We start from the raw sequence: 22,651 nt of genomic DNA on the forward strand, positions 1-22,651 counted from the left end.
AAACATCCTTTTGATCCAATCCATGTTTACACAGATTTTTTTTTACCCTGTGGTCATTTAAATTATTTATCCAACCTCCTCTATCCCCCAGGTGTGCATAGTATTTTACTGACAAAGAAAGAACTATGCCATGGGGCTTACACAAATGCCAAATCCTGCTCATGATACTCACATGAGTAGGCCCTGCTGAAACTTATGGGGGCCTTCCTTCAAGAAAGGGGTGAGAAACTGATGATCAATTAGAAATAATGCAGGCAGGACTGTCCATACATACAGGCTACGTCTAGACTGGCCACAAATTCTGGAAAAGGGATGCAAATCAGGTAAGTCAGCATAGGGAAATCTGCGGGGGATTTAAATATCCCCTGCGGATTTAAATAAACATTTCCGCCGCTTTTTTTCCGGCTTGGGGAAAAGCCGGAAAAAAAGCGTCTAGACTGGCGCGATCCTCCGGAATAAAGCCCTTTTCCGGAGGATCTCTTATTCCTACTTATTCCTACTTTTAAGTAGGAATAAGAGATCCTCCGGAAAAGGGCTTTATTCCAGAGGATCGCGCAGTCTAGACGCTTCTTTTCCGGCTTTTCCCCAAGCCGGAAAAAAAGCGGCTGACATGTTTATTTAAATCCGCGGGGGATATTTAAATCCCCCGCGGATTTCCCTATGCTGACTTACCTGATTTGCATCCCTTTTCCAGAATTTGTGGCCAGTCTAGACGTAGCCACAGGGGGTGTGTCTAGACTACATGCCTCCTTCGACGGAGGCATGTAGATTAGCCAGATCGGAAGAGGGAAATGAAGCCGCGATTAAAATAATCGCGGCTTCATTTAAATTTAAATGGCTGCCCCGATCTGCCGATCAGCTGTTTGTCGGCAGATCGGGAGAGTCTGGACGCGATGCCCCGACAAAGAAGCCTTTCTTCATCGACACAGGTAAACCTGGTTTCACGAGGCTTACCTGTGTCGATGAAGAAAGGCTTCTTTGTCGGGGCATCGCGTCCAGACTCTCCCGATCTGCCGACAAACAGCTGATCGGCAGATCGGGGCAGCCATTTAAATTTAAATGAAGCCGCGATTATTTTAATCGCGGCTTCATTTCCCTCTTCCGATCTGGCTAATCTACATGCCTCCGTCGAAGGAGGCATGTAGTCTAGACACACCCAGGGTGTGGAAAGGGTGAGTGTTCAAGGATGAAGGTAAAAATAAAGCTAATAAAATGCACTTAATGCTACACTGATTGTGCTGATTCCATGTTGTTTTTAAATACATTCTTATAGTGAAATGTTTCTGGAATGAAGGTCACAGTGGAGGTCAGGGAAGGAAGGTCTATGTGTAGTACTTGCCCTACGATACTTGGGTGAAACTGTGAAGTCTATAACAACTGTGATGTCAATGTAGCTAGGATGACACCCTTGGGTTTTTCCTCTGCCTAAGCATTGCAGTTTCTTAGATGGGCATAATTTCCAGAGAATGCCATGCAGCATGCCGACTCAGTAACCTTCAAGGAAAAGTCTGATTGTGATTTTGTTTCAGATTTACTTGGTTGCTCCCTAGGGATTGCATGATAGGAATTCATGAGGCAGATTTATGAATCTTATACCTAGTAGAGAAAATGGAAAAGCTGACCTAAGCAGAAAAAAATGATCAGCAAAAATAAAGAACGTATATGGAAAATATGAGCTAATTAATTTCCAGTCACATTAGATAATCAGGAAATGACAACAACATTAATATTTGCAATTGTGTGGCACCTTTCAACTAAGGATAACAAAGCACTGGACATGCACTAGACTAAATAATTGAGCAGTATGACTGTTCTGCCTGCGTTAAGACCCACTCATTGCTATTTGTCGGTCTAATTCTTTCTTGGATTCTGATCCCTTATACTTTTTCAGTGTAAAGGATTCTTACAGTGGGTGTACATTTTATTTATGCTCACTTGAAGTCCCCTTTACGTGGCTAGAACAATCTAAATGGTCCTTTATGTAAATGAGAATCAAGTCTTGTGCATTACAGTTTTTAAAATTATTTGCCCTAAATTGCTGTTTTGTACATAGTTAAACCGCTGCTAATTGCCAGAAGGGTGGCAGTACTTCACTGATGGCTCACATCATTCACAGCATGATGACTTGGGCATTATCTTAATTTCCAGCACTGCTCCATTTCTTTTGATCTCCCTCATTGCTATGATGCAAGGTTATGTTCCTAATTTGTAACAGTGACATAGCTCTTATATTGTACCTTTCATCCACAGTTCTCAGCATGAATAAAGCAATTATCATTAGCTCCATTGTATAGATGGGGAAACTAAGGCACAGAAAAGGGAAAATTATTTGCGTAAGGTTACTGGCAGAGCCAGTTATAGAACCCACTTCTTCTGAGACTTGGTCCAATAGTCAATAGATCACATTACCCAGGATAGTAGATAGTAGTCTTGCAAGAAAGGGATTATTTTTCTTATTTGGTAAGCAAAAAATCCAAGCAACAACAAATGTATGTATGTGTTTGTACGTATGTCTTTGTATGTGTTTCTGTATTTCATTGAGCGAATTATAAGCATGATTGTATCTAAAGCAGATAGACTTTTTTTTCTAACATCAGTTCTTATATAGAGACATTTTAAAGAAATAGCCACTCTAGTTAGTATATAAACCTAACACACTATTCATTTTAAATTGGCAATCAACAAGTTTAGGCTTGAAATGAGCAGATTTCTAATCAGAAAAGTGAAGTTCTGGAACATCATTCCACGGGAAGCAGTGGGGGCAAAAAACCTACCTGGCTTCAAATTCTGAGCTTGATAAGTTTATGGAGAGGGTGATATGATGGGAGTGATTAAAATGACACATGGCCCATTGGCTATTGTGAGTACAGGTTGAACCTCTGTTCTGGGACTATCTGGTCTGGCAACATCTGTGATCTGGTAGGACCACGGTTGTTGCTGGAGTAGAGAGCTCCAACTGCAGAGGTTGAGAGTGGCTGGAGGTGGAGCCCGTCTGGTGGGCTGGCAGCCTGCAGGCCAGTAGCCTGGGGGAAGGCAGCCTGGCCAGCAGCTCATGGGACCAGCAGCCAGGAATGGAGCCTGGCTGGCAGGCCATGCGGGGCTGGGTGGCTGGGAGCAGAGCCCCAGGAGTGGAAGGCGCCCTGTGTGGGGATGGGCCCCCAGAAGCAAAGCCATGCAGCTGGGAGCAGAGCTCTTTGAGTGAGGCTGGCAGTCTGTGGGCCTGGTGGCTGGGAGCAGAGGCCTGCAAGTGGTCCAGGTACAGTGGAGCCAGGCAGTTGTGCCAGTGCAGCCTGCTGGCCAGGGCAGTGGCTAGGGCAGTGGCCAGCAGGGGAGCCCCAAGAGAACCGGAGGCCTGACTGGCAAATGCTAGGATTCTTGTTCTACTGAAGTGTATTTTTGTATTGGCCTAAAGCTTCACAAGACAAAAGAAAGATAGATCTGTGTTATCTTTTATTTATTTAATGAAATAATTATGCAAAATTCCATTACTTTGTTCAGAGACTCTGATCATGAAATCACTTTGGGATACATGACATGGCTTACAATTTAGCAAGATGCTTCTGCTGCTAATATCTGAGGCTTAATCCCAGTGAATATTTGGTTCTTATTATGATTCTCTTGCTCCCTAATAATACAGTCAGTGTCAGATCCTAGCAGAAGCTATGAGGTGTGAGGTTACCTCTGCTGTACAAGACAAAGCATACAGTTATCATTTGGCATAGACAGCACTATTATTATTATTTGGATGCATTGTTGAGTTTGCCTATGAAAAGCAATCATTGAACTGAAGAAGATATAAAATGTTTTTCAGACAAAAATTAGAGAGCATAATAATTGATGTGGCCACAGCTCCAGAAGCTGAACTGAGTATTATGGCTGTGGTTGTCGAAAGAAAGAATTTATATTGGAAGGTAAAAGATGCAAGAGGAGAGCATTGTAGACAGAGTTGGAAATAGCGTAGTAATCTTTCACATACCATTTGTTTATGTGGTGTCCAGAATGTGTTGGATGCTTTATGGACAATGACCAGGCCCTCATCGCTTATGAGCTTAAACAGAAACACAATAGGAAAAGCGAATACAAAAATAAAGGAAGCAGGTATGTAAGTTAAAGACAAGAGTTACAATGAGTTAGTTTTGATGATTCTACAAATGTTTGGTGTCTTGTTATTTTGTTGAATTGGTTACGGTTGAGCTGACAAAGAAACTAAAAAGTTGTCTAAAAAAATCTTGGCAACATAATGAGTCCTCAGAACATTATTGTAGGACTGGGAATAAAGATGAATCTATAGCAAACATCCTCACTAAAGGGTCAAAAAAACAAGGAGAAGAAGAGTCTAGAAAAGAATTATCTTCTTACTAATGAAAAGTCATTGTAATAGAGAAACAAGTGCAGCAGGAATATCCTTTTGTATGCTCGATGACAAGAAATGTACGGGAGAATGATGGTGAGGGAGACAGTGATTTAATATAATTGAAAAGGAAGGACAAAAGTGGTAGAGCTTTGTTTTTCTTTCACTTTCACTTTTTGGGCCACATTTCTGCACTTGGGAACATCTGTACTGCTTCCACTGAATAACCCTCCAAATACTCAAGAGGGTTTGTCCTCTGATGGTAAGAAAAACAGTTTTTCTTAGCTTGGATTCTTGAAGAAAGGAGCTGGAATACCAGATAAGCCAAATTATAGCACTTCCCTCCAAGCAATCCAGAATCAGTTCTCTCAGTACCTCATGCTCCGTCACATCAGCAGTTCAGCTCTCCTGTGTGCTATGGGCTTCTATTCATAAGACTTTTTAAAATCTCAAATTAATTGTCAATTAAATGAAGGTATGTCACATATTTATAAGGCCTAGTATTCACAAACATATAGGTTGTGTCTAGACTGGCCAGTTTTTCCAGAAAATCAGCCGCTTTTCCGGAAAAACTTGCCAGCTGTCTACACTGGCCGCTTGAATTTCCACAAAAGCACTGACTTCCTACTGTAAGAAATCAGTGCTTCTTGTGGAAATACTATTCTGCTCCCGTTCAGGCAAAAGTCCCTTTTGCACAAAGCTTTTGCGCAAAAGGGCCAGTGTAGACAGCTCAGATTTGTCTTCCGCAAAAAAGCCCCGATCGCGAAAATGGCGATCAGGGCTTTTTTGCGGGAAAGCACGTCTAGATTGACACAGACGCTTTTCTGCAAAAAGTGCTTTTGCGGAAAAGCATCCGTGCCAATCTAGACGCTCTTTTCCGCAAATGCTTTTAACGGAAAAGTTTTCCGTTAAAAGCATTTCCGGAAAATCATGCCAATCTAGACGCAGCCATACAAATGTGTGTCACCTGGATCAAATGTAGGCAGTGTCCACACTAGCCTTGACAAATATAAGTTCCTTGATTGAATTGGCAATTGAGGGGACAAACAGCCGAGTGTAGACACATACTACCTGAAGATGGCTGTCTGGATTAATTAGCTAATGCCAAGCAGCAAGTGATGTTAGTGAAAAAAGGAAACACACCATAGGGCTGTCCAAAACTGTATCCTTTTAGTTGAGGGAGCTGACCCTCTGATTATCAAGACAGTTCATAATTTCAGGATTTGCCCCTGAAGGAGTTGGGGATAGTTGTGGTCTTATCAGATGGAACAAATGTTCTTGAAAGAGAGTGGCGAAGATTGCCAAGGGAAGTGCCAGTGGGGTACAGGTAGGGGTCAGAGACAGGTGCAGAAGGGGCAGCGAGGGAAGGAATGATGCAGCTGGGATGGTGTCCGTGGATCTGTTAAAAACCAGAGGTACTGAAGTTATACTTTAAATCTATCAGTCCAGGTATTTCCCTGCTATGTGGGCAAACTCCACACCTCAGTAACCCTCAGATGCTAAATGCGCTCTAGGCTATATGAAGTCACATGATTGTACTGATACATAAATATGCAGAGAATAAATACAGGAATCTGCAGGGATTTTTCAGTATTAACCTCCTTTGAATTTGTAATCCAATCCCAGTCCTACAGCCAAGCCTCTTTTACACTTTTTCTTGGCATGGCATGGAGAACGATCCATTGCCCATGCATGAAAAGCTCCATACCACTAGTCTATAGGCAACACTGCCATCCTCAGAATGGGATCAGACCTGCTCAGATGTGTCATGACTATTGATGAAGGCTGAGTTTTGTATCAGATGGCAGGCATCTGTGCTATCAGGAGAGGCAGATCTATCACCTCTAGTGCTATGAAATCCCAAGGATCCATGGTGTGCACCATAGTGGCAATTGGGAAGTCCTAGATATTAAGCAGACCTTTTTTTTCCCTTTCATATTAGGTATCCTGTACTTTATTTAGCATCTGATATTAATAACTTTATGTAATGTATTTAATTACCTGATAATTAAAACCCTTGACTGACTAGATTCTCAGTGCATATTATTTCTATTTACAACCCTCTCTGTTACCTTTAACATCCACCTCATCCCAGTCCACCATTACAGAGCCTCTTTACTCTTCTGCTTCTGCCTCTGGAACAGCATTTCTGCAGTTCTCTGCTGCATCAATTTTCCATTTGATTTCAAGCCTCATTGTATCTTTCGTCACTTGGCTCTAAATTTTTCTACCCCTTTGATATTTATTATTTAATTCTGTAGAATACTTGGGGATACAATTTGTATGGAGGATGATACTGGACTTGGAACATCAGTTACAGAATTCAGATCCACTGATATGTGGAACTGAGGTTCCTGTTTCTAACTGTACCATGTTTAAGAAGGCACTTTGCAGACCAACTTGTTATCTCTTTCCTTGCAGCATGCCATTGATGCAGATAATGCAGGAGTCAGTCCCATAGGAAACTCGTCTAACAACAGCAGTCACTGGGACCTTGGAAGTGCCTTTTTCTTTGCTGGAACAGTCATCACAACCATAGGTATCTTTATATTTTAAGGTAGATGGTGACATTGAACAGTGTAGAGTGAAATAAGATTCACCATGTTTCAGAGAGACAGGCAAAGCAACAGAACTGCACCATTTGGGTTGCTCTGACTGTATCATTATGTGGTGTATCTGACACTGAGCCCTGGGGTGCACATCAGGAATTCCTTATATAATGATAGTTCAAGAAAGCAAGGCTGGCAGAAAGCAGAAATTTTCATAGTTCTGTAGCCTTGTTATTCCTCGTACAGGTGGCTGCCTACTTGGCATGGCTATGCAAACCATCTCAGTCTCTGAAGGTCAAGCACAAATGCCAGATGCTTCAGATGTGGGTGTAGAAAACCTGGTACTGGTCATTAATGGAATAACTTTCCTCCAAAGGTAATTTCTTCCTAATCACATCAGTCAGTAATTGGCTTATGCTCTGAAGCATGAGATTTTATAGCCCTCATAATTGTTTCTAGATTCTAGTTATTTTAACTAGTGGTATATTCATTGTCCCTATAAAGGTTTAATCATTTTAAAAATCTTACAAAACTTTTGCCTAAATGATAACTGGTAGCAATGAGTTCAACAAGTTAATTATGCATTGTGGAAAAAAAACCCACAACCCTTTTCTTTTACCAGATTTAAAACTGTTTTCTTTAAATGTCACTGAATGTCTCCTTGTTCCTGAACTACGTGAAAGACTAAATAGGAATGCTCAATTTACCTATTTTATTCCACTAATATTTGTATTAATCTGTCAGGTTCCCTCTTGTATTCTCCTAAATAGCCCCAATCTTTTCAGTCTCTCCCAATTTATGAATGAATTCTTTACCCAACTAATGACTTTTGTCACTGTCTTTGATTTAATTCTTCTGAGGACACTCAATTGATGATCTTTGTGTTTACCAGCAGCTCATATTTCTGTGGAAAGTCAATAATTGAGGTGTTATTCATACTGATTTATTTTTACATAAAAATGTTTGGAATCTTCATAGATGGCATATTATAGTTCACAGCTTGATTCAGAAAAGCATTGAATCATATGTTTAGACTTTGTTGATTGCAGTAGGATTTAAGTATATGCGTAAAGTCAAGCATGTACTTAACTGACTTTCCTGAATATGGATACTGTCCTGAATCAGACCCTGTGATTAGGGTCTTGTTTACAAAAATCAACACTAGGATTTATCAGTTACAATTTTGAATTTAATCTGATTTTTCCTTTATATTTTTAAATAATTCATTTGTGGGTGTGTGGTAATTTTTGGAGTAGATAAGCAACAAACCACTATAATGAATGGTTTTAATGAAGACCCTAAAATAATCATAACTCTAATATTGAGGGTGATACAGTGAAGAATACTGTTTCCTCTCTTTAATGGTAATCATGTTTCCCAAATGACCATTGAAGTAATAAATCACTGTCCAGAGACACATGGAGAGTGGAGAGAAAGGAGGAACATGTACATACTGCAGTGGCTGAAGGTGTTTCACTTGTTTGTGCAGAGGCATTATTACTCTTCCTTCCCTAGTGCTGGGAAAATGCACTCATTATTGGCCTGGCTAAATTTTTTAAAATGTCACAGCGTGTTCTCCTTTTCTACACACACAAGTCTTCTGGCACTTTCCAGGTATGTCTATGAAGCAAAGTTATTTCGGAATAATGGCCGTTATTCCCAAATAACTATGCAAGCGTCTACACAGCATTTCCGTTGTTTCGAAATAATTTTAAAATAATGGGCGGCTTATTCTGAAATCGGTAAACCTCATTCTACAAAGAATAACGCCTATTCTGAAATAGCTATTTCGAAAAAGGTGTGTAGAAGCTCCTTTGCTACAATTTTGAAATAGCGCCTCACAAGGGCCATTCTAACTTATTCGTCCCCAGTGCCTCTTGGGGCTCTGAATAAAGGTAACATGTCTACATTAGGGAAGCCTGCCTCAAACTAATTTTTAAGTTTCCTTGTAGTGTAGACATGCTATTTCGAAACAAGCTATTTCAGAATAACTATTCTGAGATAGCACATGGAGGCTAGGTCTACACTATACATCAACTTTGAAATAAACTAAGAGGGTGATACTTTCCCTATGGTTTCCGGGCAAATTACTCTCTAAAGGTATGTCTACACCATGGCAATATTTCGGGAATACTTCCAGTATCCTGAAATAGCTCTTCCACGTCTTTTGAACAAACCCGTTATTTTGAAATATAACAGGCTCATTATTCTGATGTCCCTGCAAACCTCGTTCCACGAGGATTAAGGGACATTTCAGAAGAGCAGTTTATTTCAAAATTTGGCACTGTGTAGACAGCACCAAATTACAAAATAAGCTATTTCAAAATTAACTTGAATTGCATAGTTTATTTCGAACTATGGGTGCAGTGTAGACGCACCCTAAAGGGTATGTTATTTTGAGTTATAGTGCAGCTTATTTCGAGTGTATTTCAAAATAGAGCGCTATTCTGAAAAGTCCCTTAATCATCATAGAACGAGGTTTACAGGGATGTCAGAATAGTGAGCCTGTTATTTCAAAAGCTATTTCAAAATAATGGGCTTGTTTAAAAGACACAGAAGAGATATTTCAGGATACTGGAAGTATCCCGAAATAGTACTGCAGTGTAGATGTATCCTTAGGGTGCATCCACACTGCACCTTAGCTAGAAATAAGCTACACAATTTGAGATATGCAGATTGCATAGCTTATTTCAAGTTAATTTTGAAATAGCTTATTTCATCACTTGGAGCTGTCTACATAGCACCACATTTTGAAATAAACCACTATTTCAAAATGTCCCTTAATCCTCACGGAACATGGTTTACAGGGACATCGGAATAGCATGCCTGTTATTTTGAAAGATATTTTTAAATAACGGGCATGCTGTCAAGACGCGGAATAACTATTTCGGTATACTGGAAGTATCCTGAAATAGCACCGAATGTAGATATACCCTCAAAATCCAATCCTATTGCCAGTATTAGCCTCCCACAGCCCCCTGGTGCTGTGGCTGTAGTAAGATTGTGGGGCCCTTTGGGCAAAAGGCTTCTTGCTGGTAGTTGGTATGAGAGTTATTCTTTGTACTCGAAGGCCTTCTACACTGATAATGAGTTCTGAAGTTTGAAACCAGAGCTGGAGTCCAAACCAAACGTGACCTAAGGTGTTCAGTCTGAACAGAGAGCTTCAATTTAGCACAAACACACAGCTAATTATGTGTTAATTAGTGTTTGCTTTCTCTTGAGGCAGCCCTGTGAGTTACCTAACAATGAAGAACATGAAGACATATAGGAGTCTTTATTACCACATTAACAATGCTATTTAAATGTAAATAATCTCCAGAGAGAATTCTCAAAGAGCAGCTTGTGAAAGCCCATTAAAAATAATGAAAAATAAAACTTAGGCTTTTTTATTATTAAATTAAAAAGAAGAGTGAATAAAAGAAGTCTTTGAAGCCTTATGCTAGCACAGCAGCAAGAACTGGAAATGGCAATTTGTATAGTCTATGGTAAGGAGCCTATGTAATTCAGAACTGAAAACTGCAAATGAGAATATTCAGGTGAGTCATCCTCCCATCAGGAAGCAATTGACAGAGTTCAAATGTGGCAGCAGCATGGAAGAGATAGGCCAGGGCTCTAATCTAAAGGTTTCCTGTAGCGTACTGTGCAGCTGCCACGCTGAATAAATGTAGCGCAGTTACTCAAACAACAACTTTAGTTGGGAAGATGAATCCAGAGGAAAATAGTAGTAACTGAGGGTCGCATGTGAATAACTAATACTGGTTTCCAATGGGCACCACTAAAAAAGCCAGACTGTTTGATCTCTGTTTGATGGACATAATGCGGGAGAAAGCATGTAAGGAAACTTGCTTTTTTTTCCCCAGAAATTATTTACAGTCAGGATTTGACATAAAGGTACCTGAAGAAGAGGTCATGTCAGAATTGTAAAGTTATGCTGATAATTTTTCTCTCCAGGGTATGGGAACATTGCCCCAAGCACTGAAGGAGGCAAAATTTTCTGCATTTTGTATGCCATATTTGGGATTCCACTGTTCGGCTTCCTGCTGGCTGGAATTGGAGACCAACTTGGAACCATCTTTGGGAAAAGTATCACAAGAGTGGAGAAAGTTTTCCGAGTAAGCTCATGGTTAGAAATCTTTGCTGGTGTGGTCTAATTTGTTTAACCTCAAATACTGCTAGCACTACATAGAATCTTACAAGGTTTTGCATGCTGGACACATATATCCTTAACTGCATAATTTGTTTGTATGATTGTCTTCATTTTCAATGCAGGAAATGTCAAAGTGATACAGATTCTGTGGGACCAGGTATACATAGTAACCCTCAGATGCATCAGTTGGGAAAACAAAAATAAGTTTTGTGAAGCCTGATTTCTAGGGTGAACTATGTAGAACTCAAAATAAGTGGTAGCTGAAAGGTCTCAAAATAGAGAAAAACAGACAGATGGAGCCAGATCCATAGTTGGTGTAAATTAGCATAGCTCCACTAACTGTGTTGAAGCCAGCTGAAAGTCTGGTCCATAGTTCCTCCCTTTCTCCACAGCTTTTATCACACTTGGTACTACTTACATATTTTATACCAGTTCCTAATGATACAAAGCAATCTGGAGTTGAATGGTCTAAGTGCAATGACCCCAGAACATGGTCCATTCTGTTGAATTACATCCCACAGAAGTACTGCTTCTTCATCAAACACTTCACCTGGAAGTGGTATCATAGCACTGGCTAATGCTGCCTTACTGACATCGTGGTTTCACTACAAGGAGTCATGCTTTAGATGCAGGACTTCCCGGAGTTATGTGACCATATCATAGTTCTCTGGTATGTGGCATAACGGGAGGCAAGTCTTGTTGGGATAGTGTAGATGAGAGATTGTCCATCCTGACTATTTTAATTAGCCCCCGTATCTGAAACAATCCCACAAATACAAAATACTTTCAGTTGATTTTGGAACTAAAATAATTGATCATTAGACTAGAGTATGAGTAATTGCTCCGTTTAGCCACCCATGAAGTATCCAGTCCATACCTTAGGAATATCTTTTGGCCTCCATTTTCAAAAAATGACTAGTGATTTTGGATAACTCAGTTTTTACATGCCTCACTAGAGACTGCTTGAAAAATCTTGATTTTCAGAAACTGCTGAGCATCTACTTTCTGAAAATCTGATCCCTTGAAGATGTCTCAAGTTGGGCACCCACAATTCAAGGGATACAAAATTTCTAGTCACTTTAGAAAATTTAGGCCCCCAGGCTCATATTTTCTACTAAAGCCAATTTACTTCCAATCATTCATGGAAGCCTTCCATTGGGATTATTTCAAGGAGAAAGCATGGGCCAGTGGGTAAGATATGGGTTTGGGAATCTGGAAACATTGGCTTTGTTCCCAGCTCTGCCTCTCCCTCCCATATTTACAGAGAGGAAGAAGCTAAGGTCCTGAGCTTTTAAAGAGCTTGTTTTCCAAAGACAGGATCCTTAAATTCTTAGTATCTCATTTTTTTCTCAGTAAATATGGTAATTGTATGCCCACATCATAGAATTACTTTGAAACCTTAAAGCTGAATGGAATTGCCACTATTTTCTTGGAATATTATTCTCATTCCTCACCATTGTCCATTTTCCTTTTCTTGATTTGATGCCTTTGCTCCTTGTTTCTCTCTTTTCAAACCATTCCCCATCTTGGTATTTGTATCCTTCCAAAACCTGTGGTGGCAGGTTATGTTGCTCCTTTACTTTGCAGAGCTACGCAGATTTAATCCTTTTATTATTCCCTCTCATATTCATCATTTCAACTAATTAATAATTTTTGTTATCGTGGTTCTGCAGTACTTCAGATTTGTCTACACCTGTGTAGCACTGAGATGGAACAGCTGAATGCAGCATTTTAGGGGAAGTTCTAGAGTCCCCACACATTCCAACAGCATCTAAACAGACTATTCTGAAGAGCTGCTTGACATCAAAATTGACATCTCATGTTGGCATTTTGAAGCTGTAGCCAAAAGGGCGGGCAGAAAAGAGTCAAAGGTGAATTTAGCTCAGCCTAGAAACTCTAAGGGTACGTCTAGATTACATGCCTCTGTCGCCATGTAGATTAGGCTACCAGACATAGGAAAATGAAGTGGCGATTTAAATAATCGCCGCTTCATTTAAATTTACATGGCTGCCGCGCTGAGCCGACAAACAGCTGATCGGCTGTTTGTCGGCTCAGCACGATAGTCTGGACGCGCGGGTGTCGACATCAAAGGCATTTGTTGACCACCCAGGTATACCTCATCCCAGGAGGTATACCTGGGTGGTCGACAAATGCCTTTGATGTCGACACCCGCGCGTCCAGACTATCGCGCAGAGCCAACAAACAGCCGATCAGCTGTTTGTCAGCTCAGCGTGGCAGCCATGTAAATTTAAATGAAGCGGCGATTATTTAAATCGCCGCTTCATTTTCCTATGTCTGGTAGCCTAATCTACATGCCTCTGGCGACAGAGGCATGTAGTCTAGACGTACCCTAAGATATTTCCCCCAAAGAGGAGCAGCCAGCCTGCCAGACCTGGGGGCCAAGCAGGGAGGGCAAGCAGGATGCACCTTCTGAGAGGAACGTGGGCAGGGTTACCCTGGGGCATCTGGGGAGGCACTGCTCATGCTCTGTGGTGTGTGAGTGTGCATGGGTTTTCTGAATCCTGTTTCCACTCCCTGTGCAGTGGAACTGCACTGGTTCACATGGATGTAGGTTGTTGTGGCTGCATAGAATGCTGTGTGTGTGTGTGTGTGTGTGTGTCAGGTTTTAGCCTTCAGCGCAGATCTCTAACCATCCAATTCGTTCTCTTAACAACTCCATTGTTCAGTGCAGCAGTCTTGCTGTGAGCAGCCATCCCACACTTTGTGACAGACAGCTCATCTCTGGCACCCCAAAGCATATCTGGTAAGGTAAAACAGAGGCTTCTTTCCCAGAGAATAACACTATAGCACAGGCCAGTTGTCTAGCAAGACCTGGGCATTCTCACAAAGTCTCATTTATTTAACAGCATAGATTAGAACCTGAGACGTCACATTCCCCTCACACACTAAGCAGCCCATGTGTGCTGCACTCAGAGTCATTTCAAGAGCAGGTTGCACTCTGGGCTGGGGGAGGGGAGCTGCTCTTATGGAATGTGCACGGCACCCACGCTATTGACAAAGAGTGCTTCGGCAGAGGCGTTGGATGCGTGCCGCTGCTTAGCTGGCATTCCAAAAGCAATTTTGGCACTGCATCTGAACATATAAATAGCCGCCAAAACAGCCATTCATTTGCTTGCAACGTATAGACTATTTGAGTCCTCTTCCAGGGCCTTAATTATCTTTTAACAGCACACTCAGCTTGGGTGTGACAGGGCAGTCACTGAGGTTTAAATAAATACCAAGGGCTAAATTCTCCACTGCTGTGTGGGTGCACAGCACTAGTGAGCAGGGAACATGGGGAGGAGCCTCTTTTTCCTGCTGCAGGCAGCAAAGCAGGATCTCTCCTTAGTGCTGGAAAGCAGTAGGTGGTGGACCCTGACTAATGAGGCCCTTTGCTGCAGCTTCAGGAGGTGTAGTCTGCTGGAAGAGGGCTGTGTCCAGGCCTACCACCCAGCTGGTACTGTGCTCACCGGCATTCTTATGCTGGGTCACTTGCTGCTGATTCAAAGCAGTATTAAAATGCACCCCTAAGCCCATCTGAGGGAATCCTGTATAAATACGTTTTCTAGTAATGAAGATAATAACAATAATCACTTTTATTTGACAGCGGTTTCCAGGCACTGCAGAAGCGAACTCTGAATCAAGGTGGCATAAAGCCATAAGCTAAACAACAACACTCCTACATTTTTAAAGCTTTCTATGTACAGCCCACGGTTGCTTCTGCAACAAACACCAGTGATTTAGGAATCCTTAGCATTAAAAGCAAACTATTTTCTTTCAGTCTTTTCCTAGACACGCCTAGAGGTTATAAGCTTCTAAAAGTAGAAGGAAAAATCTTCCATAGTCTGCCTACTACAGAATGCACCTGCTGCCATTATTATAAGGTTAATTTTAGGGCAAACTAAATAGCTATCTGATTCAGATCTTTAAAATCTGTTTAGAATCAAGTTGAAAGAAGATCAGATGAGTATATTGGAGTGAACCTACTCTCGGTCTTAAAGTTTGTTAAAAGAACATTAATATCCAAGAGCTGTGTTATGTCTCTAAGACAGTAGTTTCTCAACCTTTTTGCATCTTCAGACCTCTAAAAAACTTTGAATAGAAATGCGGGCCCCTTTGGAAATCTATTATCTGTGTAGTTGAATTCCATTCATTCAGTTTTCAGTCTTTCATGGACCATTAAGACATACTCTGGCAGGCCCCCAGGCATCCACAGACCACAAGTTTACAACTACGGGTTTAGGTCATAGCACTACATTGGGAGCGGCACAGAGCTGCACTGCCCAGTGGGAACTCTGGGAGGTATTCTGTAGAGGTAAACTGTCGTTATTGAAAGGGAGGGACTTTACAGATATAAAAGCGACGCGGAGTCCTGTGGCACCTTATAGACTAACTGAAGTGTAGGAGCATAAGCTTTCGTGGGCAAAGACCCACTTCGTCAGATGCATGCATTACTCGACGAAGTGGGTCTTTGCCCACGAAAGCTTATGCTCCTACACTTCAGTTAGTCTATAAGGTGCCACAGGACTCCGCGTCGCTTTTGCAGATTCAGACTAACACGGCTACCCCCTGATACTTTACAGATATACTAGATCTATTATCTCTCCTTTAGGGTTTCAATTTTGATATGTCCTTTTGATCTTCCCTTATGAAGCCTGGCATAGCTACATGAGGTCTGGCCAAAAAGTTCTTTGAAAGTAGCATTCACTATTATTTGCTAAATAGTTGTAGGTTTTACACAGAGTTGTTCAACCATCTTGTCTGCACCACTGAACTTGAGAATAGCCCAATAAAAAGTAGTTCCTAGCAGACAAATAGGAAAAAAGATACTAAAAAGCTGATGAACTCCATTCTAAGCAGATAGCATTTACTTCACTTTCTGTAAATTTGATTCTTGTTTGTCTTCCTGGGTGCATCAGATCTGTCCGCCTTGCTCCACTCTCCCACCACCACTATCTTAGCTACCCTGGGAATAGAGCTCTGTGGCCAATCTGAATTAATTTTCTATAGTATAAACTAAACCAGGAATGCTTTAGCACTCCCAAGGGTAGAAAATGTGATAAAAGTGATTTCTGGAGCACAAACTAGTGCAGAAGGGCAGAAATTAAGCCGTTTAAAACTACTATTGTTTTCCATCTTTGAGTATCTCCCCTCTTTCCTCCACATTTACCTTTTTACCTGTCCACTTGTCTTTTTTCATTCTCATTTGTTTTTTTCTCTTCTTGTTTTCTCTCTAACATCCACATTAAACTTGTAATGTTGTGTGAGAATCAGATCCCAATGGAGTTCTTAAACAAAGGTTAATTTCAAATGAGACCACATCTTTCTCGGCACTGTTGAGTATGAAAGCCAGGCTGGGGGGAGGTAGCGGTTACTTTTGATGTATCCTGGTTGTCTCTTCTCTAGTAATGTGATGCCAGAATCAAGAGGCTCTGCTTGTTTCCCAGCAAGCAGGAGTTATTCAGTGCTTACACCTCTGTCTGATCCAAATTTGCATCCATTTCCTTTCTCTGTGAGGAGCTAAACTAGACAGACAGATGGGAACATTTTCAAACACAGAAGGTCACATCAAGGTCAGAATTGAGCCATGACAATGGCATCACTGTGGATTTACACCAATGAGATCAGAAAGTGACTCATAGTTAACCAAAGTGGGGAAGTCTTCATTTTAACCTAAACTGATGCATTCACTAGAAATCATCTAAATGCATCCCTAAATGCCTGAAGCTGGATGCCATTTTCTCCATGTTTTTTATTTTTCAAAATTGTTGAAGCTGTGACCTGTCTGACACAATCCAGAATAGACTGAATTAGTGTTTAAATAAGTGAGAAGCTTTGCATTTCTGTTTCCCAAGTAAATCCTGAAATATACTAAATCAACTTTACTTGTGTCTATAATGAAATTCTGCCACATTTATGTTTTGGGCCAGTATCAATGTATGAAACCAGATACTCAAAAATCTTCAAAGAATCAAACATTTTCTGCAATCTTTTTTTTAAAGCAATGGTGCTCACTGAACTTTCCTATGAGTAGAAGTCATATCATATTTGTGAATTCAAGAACTGCAGTAGCGAGGTGAAACAGAATAATGGCCTATCTCTCTAATCCTGTATCTTGTCATTGATGTTGGCTTATATCCAGATATGACATAATGCCCTTAATGTGCAATATTAATCCAAGAGAGTATAAAATGAATAAATTGAGACTTTAGTCTCCTGAGCTGTTAGTCTGGCTCTTCCATCAACATTTATTTCAGCAAAAGAAAAGTTGGATCAGCCACTATTGAAAAGAACAGGTTAAATCATAACATTTAATCTCAACATTTTCATTTCTGAAAACTTGTTGTATTGGTAGGATCAGAAAGAGATATAATTTATTTAATCCAGCAAAGTAGCAAGAGCTATGATAGTTTTAATTTGATTTCCCTCGTGCTAGTGAAAATGACATTTCTTTTTCTTGATAAACTTGCTAAGTCAATTGTAGAAGTTCAGATAGAAATGATGTAAACCACAATCTCTGGGAAGCAAATACTTCTGACAGACACAAGGTTACCTTGCTGTTAAAAACAAAAAAGATGATGTAACCCTTGAAGAGAATCATTACACAAAGCCTTGAGGTGAACTGACATGAAACATGTTTAACTTATATTGTGATTCTGCCTCTTCATAACAGCAGTTGGGGATTTGCTTCTTTGAAAGTGTTGTTTTGTTTTTTGCTTCTCATATAGCAGAGTATCCTGCTTAGAAAGAGTAAACTATGAGGAGAGAGCTTGCATGGACAGAAGGAAGTTTATTAGTGATCAGATTTATAAGACCATTGTTGTGTAACCCACACACCTATTGGATGTGATACACTGTCCTATGTAATGGCACCTAGACCACCTACAGAGAGAGAAAGAATGAGTTTGCTACACAGCCTTAGCTGAGAGCCAGGTGGCTTTTAGCTCAAACAGTGAAAACTCATGAACTAATCTCCAGAGCTCCCAGGTTTGGTTCAGCCTATTGGTATTACACTAGCACCAATTGCAAGTGGTTTTGAATAGTTTCATGTGTTAACTGTCTACCAGTTTACATATCCAGCCTAGAACATCTACACTACAATTCCATGAGGAGGTCATATATCCTAAACAGAAACAAATGGGCCTAAAAGGTTATGTGAAATTGATTCAAACAAAAGATGGTCATGAACCCAACTCTCAGATCTGAGTAGCTGTGAACCCCCTGAAAATGAAATCTAGAACCAGATCCAAGTTTTGTGAATGGTTTTTTATCTTGAAAATTGGCTGAAACAAAACTCTGGATCCAAACTTCCCCAAAAATCTAATTCAAAATGTAGATGGGATCCAAAACTCAAAGATGTTCAGATCTGAGGTTCGTTGTCTAGTTCATTTCTGATTTTTTTTATATGATTGCCATGATACATGAAATCCTTCATCTGTTTTAAATGTTTCTTATTCCTTTCCCAGACATGAATTCAGAGGGTCGCTACTGAATTATTAGGCATTAGCACTACTTCAATAATAGACAAATTGTGTGAAATTTCTGAAAGTAATGTTTTGTGACTGGGCTAGATTGGTTACTGATTCTGTCACCTAATCCATCCTTCCCTTACTCATCATCTTAGAAGATAAGCTTCTGATAGCCAAAGTTTTGCAGATGAATCCAGCAGGACTGAAGTGAAGTTCCAATAGTTTCTTGAAAGGTAAATTTCACTGCAGAAGCAGAATATGACACATCACGTTTGCCCCTGAGATTTTCTGCTTTTCCATAAAGAAGGCTCTGTGTCTTTTTGATTTCATAGTTCCCACTAGATCACTTCATTTCTTGAAAGTACTTATCTTATTCTAACTTCTTGGTTGGCATGTACACAGGACAAATGTTTCTTCTTTGACCCACAGTGTAGATCTTATTTTTCCTTTGATCCCAAGACAAAACTTCCATTGACTCCAACTCAGGTTTCACATAAGGGTACATGTAGAGAACAGAGAGATCTGTAATGCAGTAGGAGATCTGTAATGGGGTTGTAAAACAGCTCTTTTGGGTTCTGTACCATCTCTAGTCTGAATCAATTAAATACCAACAAAAATGTTCCATTGCTAATATGTTAAACTGCATTTTTCTGCAAAGGTGAGTCCTAATAATGTACTTTGACACATAAAATAATAATAATAATACAAGGCTCTTATCTAGGTCTTTTAGCATCAGATCCCAAAGTTCTTTACCAGTGAGATCAGCACCATTGTACAGATAGAGAAACTGAGGCACAAAGGGGACGTGACTTGCCCAAAGTCATTCAGCTGGGGAGGGGCCAACCCAGAACAGAATTTGAGAGTTCTAAGTCCCAATTTACTGCTCAGCCTATTAGGCAATGCTGACTCTCAGAAAGAAACAGCTTGAGCTTTATCAATCTTTAGAACAGTTCCCAATCTGTATCGTGGCTCATATTCTGATCTTAGTTATTCTATTGTAAATCTGGAGTAACAGTTTTGAAAGTCAGCCACCAATTTACATGCTTCAAAAGGAATTTAGGAGTAAAATTTTCAAAATGCTTAAATGACTTAGGAGACTAAATCTCATTAATTTTCAGTGGGACTTAGGTTAACATTTTCAAAAGTGCCTATTGACCAGATTTTTAAAGGTGTTTAGGTACTTAAAATGCAGATAGGCACCCATAGGGAGTTAGGTACCAGTGTACTTTCAAAAATCCCAGGAACCTATCTGTATCTTTGGATACCAAACTAAGTTTAAAAAATCTGGCTGTAGGAGCCTAAGTTTATTACCCAACTACCCTCAATCCTTTTCAAAATCTCTCACAATTAGGTCCTTCCGCGTTTTTCCTGGTCCCGTTATCAACTCCATGTGCATTCTGCTTCAGTTCATCAATAATTTATCCACTATATAGGAAATAATTAATCACCATGGAGTTTATACATCCTTCATTCCTCTTTATCTCATCCCTTACCTAGCTCCCCGGAGCGCCCTTATTAACAAGACTTTCACAACAATCTCATTACAGCTTTTCTAATTGCTCTTTGGGTGGCAAGCTCAATACAAAACCATGGCCGTTTGCACACATCAGCTTTACCCTGTGTCCAGCGATGGCAGGCGTGGGACAGCTGACTTTTCTAATAGAGAAAGTTGTCAATTGAAATATATCTCAAGGATTACTATTGACACCAGTGGTTAAATACACATCATACCATCTCCTAAAGAGTCTTTGAGGCTGTTGACTTTATCAACAGTATCTAGTGGGTCTCCGGGGCATAAGAAAGGGGCAGTTCTAATCTGTGGCAACTTTAAAGAGAGACCTTGAAGAGGGTCCATCTCTATCTCTATTGAGAGCCCAGAAGGTGATGAACTTGTTGGTGGTTGGTTGATAAGTCAGTCCCAGAGAGGGGCTCAGAGGGGAGAGACCATGTGTTCTGCAGAGATTTTGTCAGTATCAAGCAGAGAGGAGCACCACAATTATTGTTTTACTTTTGGAAGCTCATTACTCCTTTTCTTTAAGGGGGAAAAGACAGTGTGAAAAGAAAAGGAACATTCTTGTTGCACAAGAGATTATAGTTTCTCACTGCGCTAGAGGGAATTCAGAGTCCGATCTCTCTTTGTCTTATGCTTCTCCATTCCACATGGAATATAGGATGTTCAGCACTATCTCCTGTCTTTGCTGATTTCCGTTGCAGTCTAAGCTTCTTCCCATGTCATTTTGGTAGCTTTCGGTTCTGCTTCTATTGAATGTTTCCATGTTACCCTGGAAACATGGTCACGTCTTGCCTTTGGGGATTCTATTCAACAGCTGTCTTGTATGTCATTGGGGTATTTCCTCTATGTATGTCCTAGCCATCTCCATTTTTTAATTTCCTGTTCTACTGGTTTCTGTTTATCCTCCTCCAAAGTTCTTTATTCTGGGCATTTTTTTCTGGCTATTTGGTACTGAGGATTTGTCTAAAGTAGTGGTTTACTAAGACCTTATCACCTAAGCTCCAAGTCTCAGGACCATATCATGACTTTACAATGGTGTTAAATATTTGACCCCAACCAATCCTCGACTTCACTGAATTCTATTTGCCTACCTAATCTTCTATAGTGTTTCTATACCACCTATCCCCATAAATTATAAGCATTAAACTAGGTGATTAAGAACTGCAAAACATTATCTACAATGGATGTCAGAGTGAATTATGTTCTTTGTTTCTCCAGCCTCCACATCTTCAGTTTGTTGAATTTCTTCTTCATTATATTAAATGACTAATAATGCATGTCTCCAATAATTGTCCTCACCAGAGTCCTCCTCACTTTGCTTTCATTTAACTTTCATTTATGTTCCTGGTATTAATTCTTAAAAATAGAATACCCCACAAATATGAATGGGAAATCCATGGCTGATACAAAAAGGTTTTGTTTATTACAGGTTCTATTCTCTCCCTGGATTACAGAAAACTATAGCCATTATTTTTCTCATTTGAGAAGCAGTATGCTTTGCATTGCCTCCTGCTTGTGAATATACTATAGCAGTCCTAGCCTAAAAATCTTTGTAGCAAATATTCCCCATGCTCCTGTTACTCTTAGATCTTTCTCTAATTTATTCTAACCTTTCATAGAATGCCTGACATTATAGTATCCAAGTGCCTTTTGAGTGTGCACTCAGAAATAAGTAAATAAATCGAGAACAGTTTACTAGGTGCTAGCTGGTTACAAGATACCAGCTAGATCAAGAATCTTATAAACTAGAAATTGGACTCAAGTGTAAAATAGTTCTCTGTGTTTAACAAGTTATATGATGGAACATTTTACGAACAGGTGTAGTTGATTTTATGCCTCTTCACAGCACGGGCAGAGTTTAGGCAGGGGAGAGGAGGCAGTAGCTGTGCATACCAGGTTGTGGCTTGCTTTTCTTCGCATTCCCGGACCAACAGGGAGCGAAGGGAAAGTACTTGCATTCTGTGATTTACTCCTCTGCCTCCTCCCTTCACCAGTCAGGAATGGAGGCATGCACGGAATGCAAGTACTTTCCCCTTGCTCCTTGATAGTCCAGGAATAAGAAGAGAAGCAAGCTGTGTCCTGGCGTGCATGGCTGCTGCCCCCACTGCCCCCCCAAATCTCCACCCTTGCTCCACACCCCAAACCCAGTGCTCAAAAATGAAGTTGAAGATTGGAGAAACAATAGAGGCTAGAAAATGAAGTTCTCAGGCAGGGGATTTCTTCCACTGATGCTTTTATCAGCTCAGGCACACCAACCTCTAACCATTGGTATTTGACTCTGCTCTCTCCCAGTTCCTGCCTCTTTCCATGAATGTAGGCCCTAGCCTAAATTCTGAGGCCCAGTGCTGTCCACCTCCAGTTTTAACCCTGAGTGATTCAAGGATTTGGAGCATGTCATGTGTGTACAAGGGTGGAGTACACAGCAACTTACGTGACCCCATGGATTTGCCCATGCACAAATTAATGGGAATCAGCAGTGGCGAATCACAGCTCCAGACAGAGACTGAACATAAAGCTCCCACTACCAAGGGGATCAAAATGGTCACTGACTCCATAAGAAAATGTACAAGAAGATTATTGGACTCAGAGGGTCTAGGATGAAGAGGCTGCTGTCTTATGCAG

At 40.5% G+C, this 22,651-nt stretch overlaps 1 protein-coding gene across 1 annotated transcript in view; it reads left to right on the forward strand.

Annotated features, from left to right (window-relative positions):
- The window catches only part of KCNK10 (potassium two pore domain channel subfamily K member 10), a 114,521-nt gene that overhangs the window by 60,365 nt on the left and 31,505 nt on the right, over positions 1–22,651 (forward strand). The window contains exons 3-4 of the mRNA XM_075926750.2: positions 6,773–6,890; positions 10,852–11,012. Of these exons, the coding sequence (XP_075782865.1) occupies positions 6,773–6,890; positions 10,852–11,012 (279 nt within the window). The remainder of the gene's footprint in view (positions 1–6,772; positions 6,891–10,851; positions 11,013–22,651) is intronic.

This window comes from Pelodiscus sinensis, chromosome 5 (assembly GCF_052426305.1).
Source record: "Pelodiscus sinensis isolate ZL-2025 chromosome 5, ASM5242630v1, whole genome shotgun sequence".
Lineage (NCBI taxonomy): Eukaryota > Metazoa > Chordata > Testudines > Trionychidae > Pelodiscus > Pelodiscus sinensis.